This window comes from Vicugna pacos, chromosome 1, assembly GCF_048564905.1.
Source record: "Vicugna pacos chromosome 1, VicPac4, whole genome shotgun sequence".
Lineage (NCBI taxonomy): Eukaryota > Metazoa > Chordata > Mammalia > Artiodactyla > Camelidae > Vicugna > Vicugna pacos.
In genome coordinates this window covers 97041093-97064264 of record NC_132987.1, presented here as the reverse complement: position 1 = coordinate 97064264, position 23172 = coordinate 97041093, and the positions used below count along the sequence as shown (strand labels likewise).

The 23172-nt window shown below is 35.6% G+C and overlaps 1 protein-coding gene across 1 annotated transcript in view; it reads right to left on the bottom strand.

Annotated features, from left to right (window-relative positions):
• Positions 1 to 23172, bottom strand: part of ROBO1 (roundabout guidance receptor 1) — a 380724-nt gene that overhangs the window by 84326 nt on the left and 273226 nt on the right. Inside the window, exons 6-7 of the mRNA XM_031672309.2 lie at positions 21012 to 21139; positions 24 to 32 (exon numbers count right to left, since the gene is read on the bottom strand). Of these exons, the coding sequence (XP_031528169.1) occupies positions 24 to 32; positions 21012 to 21139 (137 nt within the window). The remainder of the gene's footprint in view (positions 1 to 23; positions 33 to 21011; positions 21140 to 23172) is intronic.

The following is a 23172-nucleotide window of genomic DNA, read 5'->3' as shown; positions in this document are numbered from 1 at the left end:
TGGCCAATAAAATGTCAACTTACCAGACCCAACTAAAACAAAACAAAAAAAGAAAACATGGAATAAATAAAAATAAAGAAACAGAAAATGAAACAGAAAAAGTAATAAGACTTGACTTAACAATGATCTTTCTTTTAAGATAAAGTGAAGTACACATTAATATTTGGATACATGGCTCATCATGTCCATGAATGAATATTTGTTAGCATTTCCAGTATCATTAGAAATAATTTAAGAGAATGAGAAATGAATCTTAAAATTTCCACTTTGATTAAATGGCAGTGCTACAATAAATGATAGATATAAAATTATAAAACACTTTTCAATGACTTTACATTATTGCTACCACATGACAGAGTTAGATACCTATATATGTAATTCATTTTACAAAACACTATAAATCTTAACTGCTAATGCTATATAGAATAGAAGTCAAGCATCTTAAGCAAAGATAAAGAAATGTTAAATACTGCAACTCCACCATCAGATTAATTTTTAAAAGGTTCATGCTGCCAATGATATTCTATTAAACTGATGCTTCTCATACTCGAATAAGAATAGGAATCATCCTAAGATCTGGTTAAAATACAGCTTATGATTATACACGTCAGGAGTGTGACCAGGGGTTTTGCATTTCTCACAAGCACCCAGGTGCTGCTGGCTCATGACCATAGGTTGAGTAGCACGGGTAATAAAAGGTGTTACACTTAAATTCTTGCATATTTTTAATTGAGAAGACCCACAGGAAAAAATGTAAGCATGTTATGGAAATAGATAAAACTTTATAACCCCATCTAATAAAGTCATAATCACATTACTCGTTTTCAGTACTGAAACACTGGGCATTTTAACACAGAAAGCTCAAGTAATACATATTTGAAATACATATTTGAAGGTGATTGTTTTGCTTTGCTCTTTTAGAAACAAAGGTAATTACTGTCAAATGCAGAGCATTTTCATAATAGCCCAGTAGACACCCACAATACATTTTACTCAAATAAATAATGTCTGTGTCCTTCAGCAAGTCACAATTAATTAGACTTGATACACATTCCTGTACTTTAAATAAATGAACTATGCCAAGCACTGCTGCTGTGAAATGGTGGTTTTAAGAATTCTCTTGTTTATTGCTACCATATATGCAGAATTTAATGCAATTGAGAAACACATTGTCACTCACACCTTCCTTTCAGCATTGAGTGAAATCAATTGTCTTTATTTTTCACTCCAGAGTAAAAGTTCTTAAGCACAGTTTTTCAGTTATGCAGGCAGGAAAAGTTTAAGAGTACATATCACTCATTTACTCGAGCATAATGTTTATCATAGCATCAATAGCTTCTCTATAGATTTGAAAACACAAACAGAGAGGATCTGACTCAATCACATTACTCAGAACCTTAAAGATGATGTCTTTTAAGTGACAGGAAGAAACGGTCAGAAGCTACAGGAGAGAGAGCCTGACAATCTGCACCAACTGTACTGTCCCAACAGAATTTCAGTTTAAGAAAACAAAAAGTCATACCATTAGCTTTTGGGTAATTTGTGAAAATAAATTTGATCTCATTAGACTGATGCCATTCAAATCAAGCCTCACTCTAAGTCAAGGGATCAGAGGAATGATTCCCAACTAGTTTCTAGTCATATCTTTTTCAGTCACTTACAAATCCTTCAATATTTTCAAAAAATATTTAACTTGTTAGAAGTCAAAAAAATCGCTGGAAACCTGCTCATACAAAATTTTAAAAAGCACTCTTCCCTTGCCTATAGGTTTTACTAGCAATTGAGCCATAGGAGTTGAGTCTTTTATTAATTAAAATTCAGTGTGTTTAAGAATGTGAGGCTAATACATTTGTATATCACATCAATGACAAATGATAACTGTAAAATATTTCCTTGTCTATTAAGGACCTTAAAAGTTATCTAAGACAACATCTAGCACAGAGACTCCTAAAACATCAGAGGTTTTTGAGAGGACCCTATCTTGAACGATCATTTAAGCTTTTAACAACCATGATTATCAGGAAATGATTCTTCTTATCTAAATGAAAACCTGCCTGTCACAAATTCATTTGTTCTTGTTTCAGTAAGCAAATAAATGCCATTTATATCCTCCACATAAAATCATCTAACTTATTTGAATAAAACTATCATCCCAAGTTTTCTCTTCTAGAGACTCAATGATAGAAATTTCTTTAAGTTTTTCTCAGATTTCCCCTTTCTCCATATTTCTCTCAGGCTCAGGTCAAAGGATTTTTTTTCCATTCAGAAAGCAGAGACCTTCTACACATCAGGCAGTGCCCATGACTGTCCGGCTGGATAAGTCCACAAAAGAATCAGAGACGAGTGGAGTCACTTGGACTCCATTATCCTCTAAAGTGCGTGGTTCATGGGCAGCTTCTCTCACACCTTCCACGTAACTATTCTCAACCATTTTTTACTGCGGTAAAGGCTGGGAGCACCTCTATCCCAACTCACTTTTCTCCCCAGGAAAGAGGAAAAGCCTGTCTGTCTCTCTCCCTAGTAAAACAGTAAAACAATAAAATGTTAGCTCTGGAAGTGATCTTAAAACTTATCAGTCTAACCCAGTCCTGTTTGCAAGAGAAAATGGAGAATCTACATTGTTAAATAACTTTCTCAAGGTCACAGATGACTAACCAAAGACTGCCTTCCAGGTCTCTTGACTAAATCCAAGTCTGTACAAAAGTTCCTACTAGTTTATCAGTTTGGGGAGAACTATATGCAATAGGAAACAGAATCTATTTGATTTTACATTTAAACTGTCACAAACTGTTTCACCTAAAATCATTACTACCTTCACATAAAAATGGTTTTAAAGAATTCCTCATACTAGAATTCTTTTGAGAATATTTAGCTATAGATTCCAAAAGAAATGGGAAACTAACAGGTGAGAGGAATACAGACTTAAAGCCTCTTGAAACGTTCACCTCTTTGGAAAAATAAGCAACATGATCATTTCATAAGGGTAGACAGTTTTAATCATGTCCTGTCTCGAAATCATTATAAATTGAATAAAGTAGTACTCTCTTTTTTTAACATTTTTTATTGATTTATAATCATTTTACAATGTTGTGTCAAATTCCAGTGTAGAGCATAATTTTTCAGTTATACATGAACATACATATATTCATTGTCACTTTTTTTTGCTGTGAGCTACCATAAGATCTTGTGTATATTTCCCTATGCTATACAGTATAATCTTGTTTATCTACTCTACAATTTTGAAATCCTGTCTATCCCTTCCCACCCTCCACTCCCTTGGCAACCACAAGTTTGTATTCTATGTTTATGAGTCTGTTTCTGTTTTGTATTTATGCTTTTTTTTGTTTTTGTTTTTGTTTTTTAGATTCCACATATGAGCGATCTCATATGGTATTTTTCTTTCTCTTTCTGGCTTACTTCACTTAGAATGACATTCTCCACATTCTCCAGGAGCATCCATGTTGCTGCAAATGCCGTTATGTTGTCGGTTTTTATTTTGATATTTTTGATATTTTATTTTAATATTTGATATTTTGTCACAATATTTTGTCACATATACCTTTTAAGGTAAATGTGTCAAATAGGAAGGTAAAATAACTTAAAAATAATTACATATTTTTAAGAGAAAAAACCTTACTATTGTGTCTTTTTAACATTGCAACATTGTGTCGGTTACAATCCATCTACAGTAACAGCTTTAAATTTCTTTATATTGGAGGGAGTTTAGAAAGGGTAAGTGATTAAAGAATTTGCCACAAGGCTGAGTCTGTATAGAAAGCATACTATTTTCAACTAGATCGTATGTTCTTGGGATTGGGTAGGGAAAGAAGGAGAGTTAAGCAAAGTCTAAAATATATATGTGTGTGTATACATATATCTATATAATTTATATACATATAAATTATAAAATTATAAAGACTCTGACTCCCTTTTGAGACTGAAGGAGAAAAATGATAGCTTTTTAAAAAAACATTTGGAGATATACAAATATTATATACTTGACTAACAGTTTTAGAAAAAGAACTGTTTAAAAAGTTCGGGGAAAGACGGCACAGCTCAGTGGTAGAGTATGTGCTTAGCGTGCACAAGGTCCTGGGTTCATCCCCAGTACCGCCGTGAAATAAATTAATTAACCTAATTACCTCCCCCACCAAAAAACCATTTTTTTTTAAGTTTGGGAGAATTCAGCCTCTTGCTCTCTCTCTGTCTCACAAACACACACACATACACATGTCACACACTTAGAATAAGAGACTTTCTTCCTCTTTTGCATGTGCCATCAAAGGGCTCCAGTTATTTAATCACTTTGAAATCTTCTGGATTCTAAGAATGTACACTGTGTAGACAATAATCTTCAGGTATAAATAAGAGAAGCTAAGAGAGAAAAGAAACAAAAATGAAAGGAACGAACCAAAGAAGGAAGAGAGGGAGGGACAGAGCGAGAAAGAAAAGGCTCATTTCTTCTCCCTGCTTGTCACATCCAGGAGACATGAATCAGAAAGGTGATAAATGTTTGAAAAAAAATTATACAGAAGCTGGAGGAGAGGCTTTTTTCTGGTCTGAGAAAATAAGTTAGCCGGGCAGATACTTAAGATTATGTCTAATAACCACGGGGACCAGCCAACCTTGATAACTACTTAGGCCAGAAAAGGAGAAGATAATGGGCCTGCATGATAGCACGAGCTGCTCAGGAAACGTACAGACAAGAAGCAGGTAACAGTAAAGGTCACTGAACCATGAACTGGTTGCCAACTGTGATGTCTCTAGAGGTCTTTAAAAATGGGATTTATTTCCATTTGGCCACAACAGTTTAGCTCTATAACCCTGTCTGCTAAAGAAATAGAGCAGTTAGCTCAAAGTGCTTTCTATGCTGTGATTTTAAGACTGTGGAAATTCAGAGGCAAAGCGGGACAACAGATACATCCCTCTGCTTCCAAAATTTTTCTTTCAGATTATGGATTTACAAATGGAGACTTTACTAGAAAATGTCCTGGAAAATATTCTTTTCAGTTACTATTACCTTAAGTTGATGAAGTACTTTATCTACAGAGCTCATATGATAAATCCAGGCGAAATCAGAAAATTCCAAGAAAGCAAGCTATTTATATGATCAGCACAACAGTAAAATTACAATTTTGGTATTTTCACACCGAGATCTCAATTTTTGAAGCATAATGGAGAACATATTTGAGTTTATCCTTACAAATTATAGTACTGAGATTCTTCACTGTTCCCAATGGACCATACAATTATTTTTAATGTAATGACAGAAGACTGACACAGTATCTGGGTCTAAAATAATTTAAGTATTTTAAACTTCTAGAATGACTCCATAGGACACTTCATAGGTAAGCAAATTTATCAACAGTAGGACCGATCCTACTAGCAAATATCAGAGAACAGCAGCTTTCTTGAATGGGCTGCAAACAAAATCACCTTGTCTATGGGATTCTTCTGCTAATTCACAGATACTCATTTTCATCATTAGTAACTAAATTCTAGTGAATCCTTAAATTGATGTGATTTTTTTTCATTCTCATATATATAGTGTTTTTTGAACAGCAGGACTCAATTAACAAATCTGACAGACTAGAACTGTAAATACCACATTCCAGAAAAATATGAATGGAGTAAAGTAGTGAGTTACAAGATATTTTTTGGAGAAGAAATACATTTTTTATCAAAACAGAGGAGCACTTAGATTTTCAAGCAGTTAAGCTATCTACATTTGAACTGACAAAACCCAGTGTCTGTTATACTGGAGAAATTATATGCATAGATACTCATGAATGATAATATCTCTAACAATTAAAAAACCTCAGGGTATTTTAATACTAGGTATGATTTCTTTTTAGGGAAAAGATTGAGTTTAACATAAAAGCCTGTCATTATGTCTTTCAACTTTTCAGACATAAAAATAGAGTGATTAAGAGGGGTATTTTTAGAATGTATTTAATGGATACATAAAATACTGTGAACTTTTCCCCTCCACTCGATTACCTCACTTTATTCTGGTTGTCACAGCCGAAGTGGGGGTGCTTCCGGCACCTAGTGGGCACAGGTCAGGCACGCTAGTAACCATCTGACAACGCACAAGACAGTTCCCACAACACAGAATGATCCGACCCAACATGTCAACAGTGCCAGGACTGCGAAATCTTGCTATCTATTATTCAGTCTGAGGTTTAACAGAATAGTAACAAATAATTATTTTCCCTCAAAAACGCTCAAAAGATCTTGCACTATGCCTGACATATCACAGGTACTTAGAAAAAGTTACTATTCCTCCTCTTTTCCTTCATCCTCTAACAACATCTCCACTGTCCCCAAAACAGTTATTAAATGGCGCAACTTAGATGTCTGCCTGCTAGAGAGTCTGAGACTGAAATGCAACTACCCAGCAATCTATGACAACGCGTGTGCCACCTGACAGAAGCTCTCAGGATTCTGACTTTGGTGGTAACATTCCCTAAATCAGTTTAGAAAGTCAGAAACCGAGATCTGTCCTCTCTCCTTGAGATACACAATCCGTTACCAAATTCCATAGCGTTCACTTCGTAGCCCTTTGTCCATCCCATCCACCTCTTTCTACATCTATCGTGACCACGCTGGACAAGCTAGCCAACAACGCTCACTCTTGCTTTTCTGCCGATCCAATCTCACAACGTAGCCAGGATGATTAAAAACTAACCTCATCTGATTATGCTAATTTTGCTTAAAACCTTTCAATATGGTCCCATTGCTCTTAAAAATAGAGAGCAAAATCCTTAACATGGCCTCGCTGTGTAAGTCTTCAGTGCCTTCTCTTATCCCCTCCCCTCCTCCATCTCCCTAACTTAGCCCCATAGGTCTTGTTTTTGTCCGTAAGTGAACCTTGCTCTGTCTTACTTCTGGTCTGTTTATGCTGTACCCTGGGACCCTCCCCCTTTTAAGTCCTACTCACCTTAGCATTCAGCTCAGAAAGAATGTATCTTCAGAAAGCTACCTTTAAATCTGATACTAAATCTTATCAGAATGCTTATGTTTTCATACCAACCTGAATGTTTCTCCTAGAGCACTCATCACAGTTTAAAATTATACATTTGTGTGATTATTCTACAAATACTTGTTTCTCAAACTAGCTCATAAGCTCCATGAGGGCAAGTATTTAACCGTTCTGTTTGCCATCATTTCTCTAGAACTTATCGAGTCGAGGACATTACTCACATCGTAAATATCTGATGAAAGAATGAACGAATGACAATAATGTCCCCATTTCCCAGGTGAAAGCACTTTCTCCCTCCCTGGCACATTTACATCTTTACAAGTCCACTTTTACATTCTGCTGATACTGTAGACATTTGAGAGTTTCTTTCTCAATAAGCTCCATGAAGGCATCTCCATGTCTTCTTATCTGTGCATCTTTCATGGCATCCAGCACATTGTTTTATACGTAGAAAGTGCTCAAGAATTTGTTTAGTTGAAAACCTGGAATGTTTATTTTCAAATGGCATAATTCATGGGGAGGGTCTAGAGTTAAGGTACATGATGGCGTAATGATAGTTACTCAACTGACAGTTAAACAACTTTGGATCAAGATTCTCTCCAAAATTAATCAGATCTATCCTGCATAAATCACACAACCTTTCTATGTTTCAGTTTAATAAAGAGATGTCCAGAGGTGGTGAGGTGGGTATAGCTCAAGTGGTAGAGGGCATGCCTAGCATGCATGAGGTCCTGGGTTCAATCCTCAGTACCTCCCCTAAAATAAATAAATAAATAAACAAACAAACAAATAAACAAACCTAATGACCACCCCCAAAATAAAATAAATTAAAAATTTTTTAAAAAGAGCCATCAATGTTAGCTACCTCTGTGTCAGATCACACACTAGAAACCCTCTGCAGAAAAGAGTTCAATATGCTAATTTTCCAAAGGGAGGAAATGAAGACCAAGTAATTTTCTTAAAAGTTCACACATCTGATAAGACATGGAGGATTGGAACTCAGGTCTATTCAGCTCTTAAAATCCTTGCTCTTCTTACTACATTGCATGAATTGTTTGTTTAAAAATTTAAAGAAGTATTAAAACTTATTTTAGCGTAAATTTGGTTCTAAAATCTTTTGGCTCTATGTATTAAACAAAATAATTTTCAAAAGAAATTATTTACAAAGGAAATCATCAACAAAATGAAAAGGCAACCTACTGAATGGGGGAAAACACTTGCAAGTTATATTTCTAATAAGAGGTTAATATCCAAAATATATAAAGAACTCATACAACTCAACAGCAAAAAAAAAAAATCTGATTTTAAAAATGGGCAGAGGATATGAATAGACAGTTTTCCAAAGAAGACACACAGAAGGCTCAACATCACTAGCCATCAGGGAAATGCAAATCAAAATCACAGTGAGATATCACCTCCCACCTGTTAGAATGGCTACTAACACAAGGACAAGAAATAAGAAGTGCTGGCAAAGATGTGAAGAAAAGGGAATCCTTGTATACTCTTGGTGGGAATGTAAATTGCTGTAGCCACTACGGAAAACAGTGTGGAAATTCCTTAAAAAAATTAAAAATAGAACTACCACGTGATCCAGCAACTCCTGGGTATTCATCCAAAGAGAACAAAAACACCAATTCAAAAATATATACACATGTCCATGTTTGTTGCAACATTATTTACAATAGCCAAGATACAGACAAAAATCTAAATATCCATCAGTGGATGAATGGATAAAGAAATGTAAACTAACTAACTGTATGAACACACACACAGTGGAATATTATTCAGCCATAAAAAAGAAAGCAATCCTGCCATTTGAGACAACATTAGGCTGAGGGCATTAGGCTAAGTGAAATAAGTCAGACAGAGAAAGACAAATGCCATATGACCTCACTTATATGTGGAATTTAAAACAAAAAACAAGTTCATAGATACAGAGAACAGATGGTGGATGCCTAAGGTGGGGGTGAGGGGTAGGTAGAACAGGTGGGGGGGGTCAGACGTTATAAACTTCAAGTTATGAGTAATGAGCATGTATTGTACAGCATGGGGAATATGCTCAATAATACTCCACTGTGCCCTTGAAAAGTGCTAAGAGCGTAAATCTTAAAAGTTCTCATCACAAGGAAAAAATTTCTAACTATTTCTGCCCATATATGGTGATGGATATGAATTAGACTTATTGAGGTGATCATTGTGAAATATATATAAATATCAAATCATTTGCTGTACAACTAATATAAAGTTTTTGTCAATTATACCTCAACAAAAAAGAAATTACTTAAATGCACAATCCATGTGTTAATATGTTAAATTAACATGGTTGCATAATTATTCTGCTTCACATATGGGCAGGTTTCACATGTATAAAAAGGTTTTTGGGGAAGAAATGCCTCATGCTGTATTTTATTTTCTCACATAAAAACAATATCTAAACCATAAATTTTCCATCTCTGAAAAGTGATGTGATGCAATGTTTTAGGACAACCACCATAAATATCAAATTATGCAGTCAAGTATCAAAGATATATGTTCACATCTCTGACCTCAGTTCTCTCATTTGTAAAAAGAGCCAAAGTAAATGATTCATAAGCCCCATCCATCCATTCAAAATCTCACCACTCCAGGACAGAAATTATGTAATTTAACATTATTTCCAAGAAACCTGAATCAGGCCAAAATTACTTATTATCAGCTACGTTTAGTAATTTAGTACATTTGCGACAAATAAAAAGCCTAAGGAAAAACACAAGAGCACACCTCATCTCTTTACTGATGGCCCGTAAAGAATACTGCTTGAAATGACTATTCCACTATCTGCAATGTTAACTTTTTGAAAGCACCTCTGTAAAATGGCCATCTCTATCAGTTTTAATTGTGCAATGCTCTGAAGTCTCTCCTAATAACATTGACCACACAAAATAAATATCCTACAGCTAACGCAAACTTTAACAACCATTTATGGATTTTTCTACCCTCATAATTTGGTTATAAAGCAATTACTCAGCTATATTTTGTCTTATACTTATTTCACTATTTTCTACAGGTGTGTTTATACAGGCACATTATTTATCAAGCCCCGTGAATAACAGTTTAAAAGCAAATTAAAGTGCTCATGGTATTTTAATCAGTTTTGCAGACTTTAGCTATAATATTATAAGGTATTAATTTCCAATTTACACAGAATCTTTTAGGAACATGAAATAGAAAGAAGCATATTATATTCTTAAATTATCAAAATAAGGCTCAAAGGATACCAAATGCCGCATAGTGTGAAGTATAACTATTCTAATGGTGTCTCTAATGTTTGGAATATGCTGAATTGATTTGTGAATCTGTAAGGATGAAAACTATTCAGAATAATTATTAATTCTGCATATACATATCAAATATTTAAAATGATAGCAAACAAATAATAAAATTCGATACATTTAGATGCATCAAAGACCACTTTTCAATTATTTTGTATATTTAGTTTATCCAGGGATCATCATAAGAAAAAGGTGTCTTTAATATCAAATAGTCTAAAATTATTCTCATTATGATTATTTCTCTCTTAAACAATGGATTATCTCAATCACTTTATGTCCTAACAATTCTAGATAAAATCGAATACATCACTCTGGCTTAACTTAGAATTAATTCTTTTACATGAAATGATACACAGTATCACAAAATAATTCCAAGTCTTAAAATTATGTGAGATTATTAGCAATGGATTTAATATTTTAAAATGAGCTCCCCATTAATGACTAGGGCAAAAAACTACTTCTCGAAATTTCATTCTCAGGCTGAGTGAGTCAGATTGTGTAGATTCACATAAACTCAATTACATATTTCTACACTGATGTCATTATTTCAGAATGTAGGTTGCTAAAGACAGTCGTTAAGGTAGACATCTATTTAACTGAGCAACGAGAAAGCCTTACCCACTGTTATGTAGATGCATAAATCACAGTAAAGCTCAGAACATAATGGGAGACCCATGATATGCTATTTTTTTTATTAGTGTGATGCTGTGTCATTATTTGTCACAGGATCATCTATGTATCAATTATTTATTGTACCTGACTGCTCTACTTATTTCTTCAAATACTTGTTTGGCAAAAAAAAAAAAAAAAAAAAAAAAAGAGTGTTTCAAATTCTCTGTAGGAAGGTTGTATGGTGAATGCTTTTTCTTTTGATTGATTTTTAAAATTTATATCAGTTTGTTTGAAATAACTGAAAGCAACCCCAAAGCTTCATGAGTAAATGAAAGAAAACTAAGAGAATGTCACATCTTCCACAGTCACTTGGGTTAAAACAGCTATTTCTGAAAGGCTATAAGAACACAAGAAGTTCTTTACTTTATCCTTCCTACAAAAAAAAAAAAAAGAATCATAGGCCATAATGCTGCTGGGTCTCAATCAAATCAAATAGCATAAAAAAAGCAGCAGGAGTATAGCTCGGCATCCTATTTACGCCACTGGATCAGAACAGTTAGGAGAGGGAGCCATTCTCACAAATCATCCTCTTGTTAAATTCTGTAGTGGGACTTCATTAAACCTCTTGGCTGATAGCACTTGACTTCCAGCCTGTTCACAAAGAGCTCAGCTGGCAATACTGACTCTTTAAACGTCTTCAATCACACATTGTCTTTTTGGGTTTTCTTATTATAATCACAAATCCCTTCTTCTCATTGGCCCTTCAAATTTCATTATTATTTTAACTACAAAATAAACAACAACAAAAAAAACCCCACAAAAAAACACAACAAATCCTGTTAAGAGAGGCATATTGAATAAGACTCTTGAGTTCAACATTAGGAGTAGCAATACATCAATGAAAAAGAATATGAAAAGGAACATTATGTATATGCATGACTGGGACATTGTGCTGTACACCAGAAATCGACACATTGTAACTGACTGTACTTCAATTTAAAAAAAAAAAGAGCAGCAATACATACACACAGGAGGTGGGAAATATATATGTATAATGTTGTGTGTGTGTGTATCCCAATCCCTGAAGCACTGTTTACTTAGTACCACTGACTTTCCTGCGCCTCTGTGGATTACTGCCATATGTCAGAAGAACCATTCCCCAAAGAACCAGTCTGCCATACCTTGTCAGAGTGTGACAAACATGTCACACACATATCAACGTTCTTAAAGTCATCAAGTAAAGCTTTGGGAGCCTTACACTACGTGTTTCATCAAAATGTTGAACTCACGGTTCTTAACTACAATCTTGGATTGTAGTAAACCTGACTTGAACCTGCAAAAAGGCCTCTGGACACTATTAGTTTTGGCTTTGACTCAAATAACTACGTTACTGGTCAGAAACAATGTATTATTATACTGCCAGCTTTTCTGAAATCAGCAATGTAAGCCAACTGTTCCAACAAATGATCTGAATGAAATCTGCATCATAGAAAGGAAATTCAGAACTGAAGCATCCAATTTTGTCTCTCATTACTTCTTTTACATCTAGAAATTATATGAGCTCTAAAAAAATCATATGATTCTTACACTGTATCAGATCTCATGCTAATAGAAAGCTAAACATGGTAAAGCCTGTTAATGGGAACCACAAATTTATAAAATAGGCCCCCTGTCCCCCAGAGTTTGTTTCTGAATGCAGGTTTATTAAAGTTTATCTTTTACTACTGGCAGTAAAATCCACAGTAAGCTATATTGTTCTACTTTTACCTAAGTTTCAATTTTACACTCTGAAATAATTCTATAGTGGTCCATTAAAACAAAGAAAAAAGCCACACAGGCACCCAACATGGTACATTGGGTGAGATTCACAGGTGGTTTGCTCATCCTCAAAGTTGCTATTTCACATCTTAGAACATGTTCAGATGCACAAAAGCACATTTCTTTTAACGGATTATGCCTTCCAATTCATTTTCAAGACGACTGAAGTTTTAAGTTATATGGAAGTTATTACTGGGGACCATCTCTCCGAATTATTTTTATCACCAGTTAATTAAATTGTTCCAATACATAGATAATGTTTATGGAAAGAACTGTGAAGGGATTCAATTTTTTTTCATTTTATCAGGAAACTTAGCAGCATTGAACATACCAGAAGGGATAAAAATTATGTTTAAAGATCAAAGGGAATCATGTTAATTATGAATCTAATTAATTTAGAAAATTGATTATTTGGGTCTCAAATGCATATCAGATATACATAGTGAAAACAAAAGTATTTTTAACTAAATGCAGAATTTTGTGTTACATTTCACTTATTTTCTGTTTCCTGAAGCAACTAGAATAAAAATTGACATTTTTAAACAATTACAGAAGCCTTGACAGTCATTGTTTATGGAAAAGTATTTATCATGTGCCTCTGTAGAGTTTCATGGGAGATACACACATGACTCTGATCTTAATCTTTCTACACAGCCAGAGATAGGCAGCTAAGAGTGCTAAAGCTACAGAAGTCCTGATTCTGGCACCTATGAAGACACATCACTGAAGTGACCCACTTCTCTTCCTCGTCCTTCTTCATATCACCTTTATTGCTTCTGCTTTTACTGAGCATTTAAACGCTTCACACAACGTGCTAAGCATTCCATATTTATAGTTAATTTAATCCCCACAACAATCCTATGAGGGTGACATTTTCATTCTCATTTGACTAATGAGAAAACTGAGAATCAGAGATTTTATGTCTTGTACATTCACACTGAATCTATGCGTGTCTATTCACACTGAATGTATGCGTGTCTGTCAGAAAAGACTGAGCTATTAGTCCTGCCTAAAAGAATGGTTCCTAAAGCAGCAGCAAAAAAAAAAAAAAAAAAAAGAGTCTCCCTAATACACTTTTCAAAGAAATACTGAGGACTAATTTTGACAGACAGGCCTCGATATCAAGGGGGCTCAGAAAATTACAAGTGCGGAAATGTTCAACAATGATCAAACTCTACATTAATCAGCTACCCCAAACTTCAAATCTCTACGGTCAAAATAAATATTACTGGGACTCTAATGGGATAGTTGTTTTGGAAGAAGCTGATGGAAAAATTAATCATAACAACAATTACTTTTGCATAAGCACTTCATAATCCACAAGCCACTTTTATGAGACTATAATTATTTTGGTAAGTATTTTATTTCCTATCAGTTCACTGATGTTTATAGTCCTTGTACATTCAGTTTTTTCAACATCTCTGAGATGAAACTCGGAGAAATCAAGTGACTTGCCCAGGATCCCACAGCTGGTCTGTGTTGGGCAGCCCTTGATTCACTCAGACAGAAAATGTTACATGAGCACCGAGGATGCTCCTAAGCCTGCCGTAAGCAATGAGACTAAGAAGGCAAAGTAAATAAAGTGTGCCTGTAAGGAACTCACAGTCAAGCGGGGAAGACCTTGAAGTTCAGTAAGGGTGGCAACAGCATCCACTGGGTCCATGGGTGGGCATCCCTAACCTGACACTGGGGTGGGGACTGTCTGCAAAGTCCATCTTCCTGGAAGATGCCTACCTGAGTCGGTTCCAAGGATAAGAGTCATTGGAAAAAGATGGGTCACTGGAGGGCAGGACATTTTAGACCAAAGAACTAGTGTAAAGAAAAGCCCAGAGGTAAGCTACGTGGTGGTATTTAGATGAAAAAATATATAAAACAATATAGCGTTACTACACCGAAGGGAGCAGCAAGAGCAGACTAGCTCACCAGGCAGGGCACTATTTAGGTTTTCTGGGTCTTATCCTGGAGAGATGGGAAGCACGACAATGTTTATGAATGGAACGCAGATAACTAGATTTGTGTTACAGGTCAGTGTACCTGCTGTGTGGAGGAGGGATTCTAAGGGACAAGACGGAGGCAAGGAAACTGGTTAGAGATGAACAGTTTCATTGCTCAAGAGATAATAAAGCAGTGGTGAGATGATAAGAGCGATGTTGAAAGTTGAGAAGTATTTAAAAGGAAAAATAAATAGGAATTTAAGGTGACTGACACTTGAGAAATGGAAGAGTAAAGCATGACTCCACCAGCACCCAAGCTGTCTACAAGTGTCTCTCCGCAGGTTGCATTGCCACCAACCGAAATGGAGGACACGGAAGAATTCAGCTTCTTATGCCTCATCTGCTCCTATTGTCACAACATCACTACTATTTCCTGTGAATTAATACTCACACCCTGGGTTAGAAGGAACTTAACAGCTTAGACAAACCTCTGACAGTTGCTTCTTGTTTTACTGGAAATGACTGTTCAATTCCCAGTTCACTGGGATATTAACTAGGGGCTAGTCACCAACTGTAGTGCCCATGGCATTTCAGCAAAGGTTTTTTGTTTATTTATTTTTTAAGGTATGCAGTTCACCAGCATCAAGAAGAGGAGCTTTAGGAAATATTCCATCAGTAGCAATTAAGTCAGCCAAAAGACGGCACTGGTCTTTTTTCCTGCCTTCGTATCTCTTTGGTCTCACGTCAATCTCAGATTGTAAGGCTGGGCCTTCCAGAGGCTGTCAGTGGCTAATCAATCCTAATGAGGAAGCACTCTGTTCCTTATCATGCATAGTAGGCATAATACTTATGGGAAGCATCAGACAAAACAGCAGTTCTTTGGAACAGAAGAGAATGCACATCCTTTTGATGATCCATTTGAACATTCCTACTGTAGGCCAACAATAAATTTAAACAGATAGCCAGATCATTTGTGATACCATATTTTAGAACTAAGAAAAAAAAAACAGGTGATGAAACTGAGAGAATAGAGTAATTTCACATCAAGGGAAGAAAAATGGACAAGCACTTCTGAGAAAAGAGCTGGGATTTCACAAAAATCCCATTTGTCTGGTAACAGAGCATCACCTGGTTTAGAGATGTTTGGCATCTGCCTTTTCTTTTAACAGAGCTGTTCCTGAAAGGGCAGGAAAGCAACTGCTTCTTGAGCTTCAAAGAATAACTGGTCCCTGTGAGGGCTGTGGAGGAGTGCAGTGGGGTGTGAACTCAATGTCCAGCTTCTTATGTCTGACTGGCCCAGCACTCAGAGCTAAAGGGAAATGCAGAACTAAATGTCTTTTAGTGCCTATTCTAAGAAACACAGACAAAATGGGATTAGATTTTCTTAATGGCTCAACTCGGCAGAGATAACATGTGATTGCTTGGGAAATGGCTGGTCTTCGGAAGATGGTTTTCAGTTCGGTTTCCTGTGACAGACACAGCGATGGGAACACGATCACTCTGGTGATAGAGAGTCACAAATTTACTTTGTGAATGAAATTGTCACAGTAATAAGAGCTGCTTTATCTGTAAAGTTGCAAAGGGAGTAGAAAGATTAATAAGGCCACAGAGTTTGCCTTGTTTAAGCAGTGAGTATCACTGAAGCAAAGAATCAAAAGAAATCTTAGAGGCAGAGGACAAACTTGAAAATGGAAGAAATTCAGAGCTTACAAACTCTGGGTGGCTTTATCTTATTTCTTCTAGGAGAGCTTGTCCCAAAAATGGAATTATTTAAAAAGCTATAGACATGATTGTCATCACAAGTCAACAATTACTAATTTTAAAGGTTTAGTTATTAATAGTATGTTAAGTAAAACTATTTTTCTTTCTTTATTTTTCTCTTAAGTGTTCTGAGGCTGCATCCACCATGTTTTCCTTAAAAGCTATCTTTGACAAAGAAAAAATATTAACTTTTTAAATTAACCATAAATTGGTATAAAAATAAAAACAAGTAAAAAAAAATTAAGTTGGCTATCATATGATTCCAAGAAGAACCTCAAGACCCACCTGGTCAGTATCTAATAAAGGTGTAACTGGTTTAGATTAAGGTAGTGAAATTATATACAACAAACCTGCAACCCTTCTCAGAACACCAAGGAGAGGCATAAATTTTAGTAGTTTCAATGGCACACTGTTTAAAAATCTGGCAGGGTGCCTCTCTGCATCTATTTTGTTCTGGTTAGACTTTACATTTTATAGGTATGTCACAACGTATAAAATGGTTATAAATACCACAGTATATATCTTTTTCCTTAAAAGATGGGGCCATTATGCAATATGAAACACTAGTTCAGCAGATAATTTGTTCGTAACATGACAGAGCCAGCAATCCCAACACTTGTTGAGTTGAGACATTAAAATGCAAATAAAACAATGTAATAAATCAACATTGAGACAATGTGTCTTTTAAAAGATGCCTGAATTTGTTTGTGTATTTTAGGTTGACAAAGAGAATTCTTCAGGAGGTACATATAGATAGTATTACAGGATGGTGGGTAAAAGGGACAGATAGAGATTATGCATAAATACAACAACATTGATGGTTTAAATTTATAGCTAATAAACTTTTGATTATCCCAGAAAATGACAGACTATCAAGTTCAGGTTAACTGAATTTTCTGGTTAACTGGGAGTTAAGCAGAAAAAATTTTTATTGGTCATGTAACGGACATTAATTATTTTTCAATAGGTCAGATTACTACAGACCCTTTGAGTCTCTGCTGAATGTTTTTCCATAACAGTAACATTCCATTGCACATAAAATATAACCTTTTTTGAATCATTTCTATTCCCAAGTGGTTGTAATTTCCATGAAATTTTCTAGTTATTTTGCAAAACTTCAACATTAAATCTAGCACTAGCTTTGATGGCACTAAGAAGATTCAATACATTTACTATAAAAGGCAATGAAGTCTTATTTTTAAATGCAATGTTTTATATTTGAGAAGAGTTTTAAAAATTTATTATATAATAAATTATCATAATCATATTAGTACTTCAGATTTCTCATTTACTATAGCAGGGGAAGAACCACCTGTCTAGAATTATTTGAACATTACTATTTTCTTATGAAACAATCAATAATTATTAAAATTAAACAATAAAGCTATCACTATTAATGATACTAATATGAGTATAATGCTCCTTATTTATAAAATACTCTGTAACAGACAGTATGTTAAGCATTATACATATATAATTTAATTTAATCCTAACAAAAATGCTATGAGATTGGTATTACTGTACCCATTTTACACATGGAACAACTGAGACTCACAACATTTAAATAACCTTTTCTAGGTCACACAGGTGGTAAATGACAGAAATAGGATTCAACTACATTCTGTATGACTCCAGTGTTTACACTCTTAGCTACACAATTCTTTGTAACACATTTCTTCCTCTCTGGTAACTCACAAGCATAGAGACATTTTTCAGAGCCCTTTATTCTTTCTGCCAGCTCATTAGACAAGTTCTTGTTCCAAGGATTGATGAAGTTGCTTGAAAACAAAAATAAAAACAAATGTCTGTGCCTCAACCCAGATCTCCTAAATCAGCTTCTCCAGGGGCATGCCTGATAATCTGTGTATTTTAACAAGCTTCAGATAAAGTTTAGGAAACTCTGTCTAGCCTTAGTTTTTACTCTGCTCCCTTTCAAACACAGACCACCAGGCAGCCATCATAGATAGCAATCTCTTCAAATTTGATCCAATGGAACCTACTACTGGCACTCAGGATCAAAGTGACCAGAAGCTGCCTGAATTTCCCCTGGGACACCCCAGTGATATTTGTACCACTCAAGCAGAAGGTTAGAGTTCAAATGCATATTTCAAATTATAGCAAGTCTCCAAGATGCCCAGTACCATGCTAAACACTGTGAAGAGCACACAAGTAGAAAAACCAAAGAAATCACGAGTTGAAAAAGGAATATTTAAGGGTATAGATACAGGTAGAGTCTCCAAAAGACCAGAATTTGGATTTCCAAAAAAAAAAAAAAAAGGTGGAAAAAAGGGAAGTAATTCTCAAATCAGGGTTATTTTTGAAATGTTGGAACTAATCATATCTGTCCTGGGGGTGAAAATCAAATGGTCACCCTCATTTAAGGAAGTTTTTTTCCTGTAACTTCTACCTGAGCATAAGGTTTTGTTGCCCTGCCTCAAGTCTCAAAATTAAATATTTATGGCATGAGGAGTGAGGAAAAGGAAGATTATTTTTAAGCCCATTCTGACTCCAAAAGTGCCTTTTAAAAATGAACCACAAATAAAATACAGAAATCAAAAACAACTACACTACTGCATTTCTTACAATTGGTTCCTGCTATCAGATGGATACATTTCTGATTAGTTTCCTTTGTAGTAACTAGTACTTTCCTACATTCAATCCTAAATGAAGAAAAAAATATATAACTTCTCAAGTTTCCTTTGAAAGGTTTCCTTTGTTTTTTTTCTTAGTCATCTTTTGCTGTTGGGGAATCATGTTACTTTCTTTGACACATTGTATGTATTATTCTAGCATGTTAAAGGTATTTTAACAGATGTTAATATGCATGTTTTATTTTAATATTTGAATAAAATAATAACTTCAACAATATACAAATCTTTCATAAGTTTACAGAAAACCCAATGCAGTTGAAATAAGAACTTCTAAATTTCTTAAGCAGTTTCTGGATTTGATCGTTTGTACCCAATGTTCACTGAAATCCAGACTTAGCAGCAAGAATTGCACACGGAAAATTTAAGACTGAATTAACTTCGGAACTGAGTATAAAATTGCAGGAAGAAATTCTATTTTGATTTCAGTATCTACTGTAGACATAGCAGAATGGCTGTTATTTATAAAAGCATCTGACTCCCGAGGCAAAGGACTTTACATAAAATAAACCATCTCTCTGACTAATGTGATTGACACTCAACCCCCCTGTCACAATTGCCTGGAGATAGACACACCTTTTCATGTCTTGTATTCATCCTGGGCTACTTTCACTCCCTCTGGAGGGCTTTTGAACTCAGGCTTTACATCTCTTAAATTTATGCTTTCCACAAATGTAAAGGGGTTTTCTTTTCTTACCGTTTTAGTCTAAGTTAGATTAAAGAGAAGTAGCCTAGGCCTTAGAAATTCAATGTTTGTTCTTGATCTTTTCTTTTTTTTTCTTTTGTTTTTATGAGGTTGAGCTAAAAACCCCAAAGTGGGACATAATGGCTTTAGAGACAGGAAGGAAATATTCTTTATTCTTTTTTTTTCCTACTGTAAAAAGCCCACAAGGCTCTTTTGTAGAAAGCCCACAGTAGAAGCACTCCTTCAAAAGCCACCTTTTTCTTCATAATAGCCTTAGAGGAGACAGTGTTCAGAAAAGATGACAGAGCAAGTGTTGCTAATGTCATCCTCGGAAACAAGCTAAGTGGTTTATGGCCAAAATCCCTATTTACTCTGTATACTTGTCAAAATAGGGAATTTTTTTCACCAAAAAAAAAAAATGTTCTTTAAAGTTCATTGTCTCTCAGATTCCACAGTAAACAATTTGCCCCTAAAAAGGAAAAAAAAAGAGAGAGCGAAAGTTCTCAGATGAGACATAGTGAGAAATAACCAGTGTGACATCACGGGAAAAGGAGCAAAGAGATTATGAGAATGAAAAACATATGAAGTATGGATACAAAGGACGTGACAGAACCATTTCTGTGCATCAGTTTTAAAACGTGCCTTTGACACTCAAAAACATGCAGCCGTAGAATGTGGCATCCATTTTGGCTCACCAAACACCAATAATCAACCTTTATCAGAATTAGTGAAGTACAAATGCAATTCACCCATTCAACAAATATTTATTGAGCACCCGTTACATCAGGTGCTGTGCACAGGAAAAGACTGCAGAAGGCCCTACTCTACGGATGGATCTTACAGTCTAGAAGGGAGCAGAATCTTCTCATTTTTGAATTGCATAGACCTTGGAAAGTGCATGATCTGAAGGAAGGGTAGATTTATTTTCATTTAAAGACAAAGTTTCCACACCAATAGCTGTCATTTAATTAAAGTTCTGTTTGAAGACCCAGAGATTAAAGCATGTTCTCCCCCTCTACTTGACCAAGACAAAACTCTCATAATTTTGAAAACCAAATTCAATTTCCTATGACAAACACTTACAGAGCTCCAGCAGGTAAAACAACAATTTCCTTTAAATGTGTTTGAAATAAAATATTTACAGCACTATTTAAAGTCTATATTTAATATAGAGTACTCTAGTAAATCATATTTTCAAATATCAACATTGCAGTTCATATAATAAATCAACCACACAAAATGCTCCCCAAACCTTACCTTGGACAGTCAGAGTGGCTGATGCTTCAGCTTTTCCAACCATATTTTCTGCAACACAAGTATACGACCCCATGTCACTAGCCATCACCTTCCGTATTTTCAAGGTGTGATCATCTCTGATTTCATATCTAGTGACATAATAAAAGAAAACAGGGTTAAGTGACTTTCTACTTGAAAGACCCCATTATTACAAATATGACGCATTTAAACATCAAATCACATGCAACACTGTCGTCACAAATTTACAGCAAAAGATAAATAATGCAGCATTCCTCCAAGTAAGGGTGCAGATAGAAAAGAGCTTTTTTTAAATATGCATGTGGGCTAAAATATTAAACTACTTCCTCAAAGGATATTTTTGGAAAAAGTAGACACATTCATTTATGTCCTCAAGTTCCTGTACTCACAGTAAAATGGAAAGAGAGTAACCACTAAGATACATTCTTATATGTCAGACTTTCAGTGTTCGTTTGTTTTTTAGGTTTCAAAATTCTTACACCAAGTTACAAAGTATAATGCTCACCTCCATTTTTCAGATGGGAGAATTGAGGCATAGGCAGGGAAGGTAACCTGGCTTCGGTCTTCAGCTAGTTGAATGGTGGAGTTAATATGTGAACCCAGACAGTCTCATTCTTGCTCTCCCTCATCTTCCTTCTTTTTCAATGTTGGTTTTCCCTTGAAGTTTCACTTTAATACTCTTTTCACTCTACATAATATCCCCGAGTCATATTATCTACCATAGCTTATATATTGATCAACAACACAAACATATCTAGCCCCTATTTCATTTAAGCCCCAAATTCATTATCCTGACTAATAATTAGGTATCCTATCCCACAGGCACCTAATATTTAATATGTTAGATACAATTTCCTTTCTTATTCTATCACATGAAACAGCTCCTTCTCCTAACACAACCCACCCATCCTCCTTCATCAGCTCCCTATATATAACACATCATCCAGTTCATCATTTGGACTCAGAACTTTCTATTCCTGGTGCACCCCTCTCCCAGTTCAGGCAATTCACATTTCTTAACTGGATAACAACAATGTTGACCCAGCCACCAGCCTTCCTGCCACATTAGTGTAGTATTCATAGTGCTACAAGAGTTATTTTCTCTAAAGAGCAGTCCTATTCATAGCACTCCCTCTTGGCTCAACAATGTGCATGCCATATGATTCAAAATTCTTTAATCCATTACACAAAGCCCTGTTAATTTGGGCTTAGTATCTCCACACTGATCTCTCATAACTTCTTGCCACATGCTTTATGTGCTACCATGCTAACCTTCCACCATGCAAAACATGTGGCCTTTCTTAGATTTGTGTCTGTGTTGTGATGTCTCTTTTCCTGGAATACTCTTCTCCTCTTTCTCGCTTATCAAACTGATGCACACTTTTCAAGACATTGCTAATGTATTGCTCTCCTTTGAGAACTCTCTCCTGATTTTCTGCTCCGCAGGTCTACCTCAATGCAACAGAAAGGTTTGCTATGTTATTCTGCATCTACCCATTCTTGCCTTCTTTTGTGAGCTTCTTGACAGCAGAAGCTGTGTGTGAGCCACTGTTCTATCCCCTAAACCTAGCAGGGACTCAAGGTACATTTGCTGAATGAACGGACACATGAGAGAAGACAGCCTAAAGACAGTACCTGGAAGTCTCATTTCATTCCCGCATTCCCCAAGGCTGCGAGTGTCTCTCTCTGCTCCTAGCCAATTTAAGGGTTTGACAGATATCAAGAAACTCTGACCTCTTCTACCATTCCCTGGTGATGCTGTAGCTAAAGAAAAGGAAGTCTGCTTTTTAATTGGTTCACAGTCACGTCTTTAACGCTGTGCCTTCCTTCCCTTCCCCACTGACTCCCATCCTAGAGATCAGTATAAACTGCAGCCTGGTTGAACAAAGAGAAAACTGCTTAAGGAATATCACATTTTACAAGGATTACCTGGGCAGGCCAGGGTCACGAATGTGCAGTTCTCATCTGAAACTCTCAGAGAAAGCATAGGCACCTTCTGATTTTAATTGTCCCTAGTACTGTGTCTGGCCCGGATCATGGAGTCTAGGGTAGGCCATCCGAACGGCATGTATGTGAACAACGGCCTGTTGAAAACTGTAGAAATTCCAAGAAGATGAACCCCATTCTTAAATCCTGATCCATA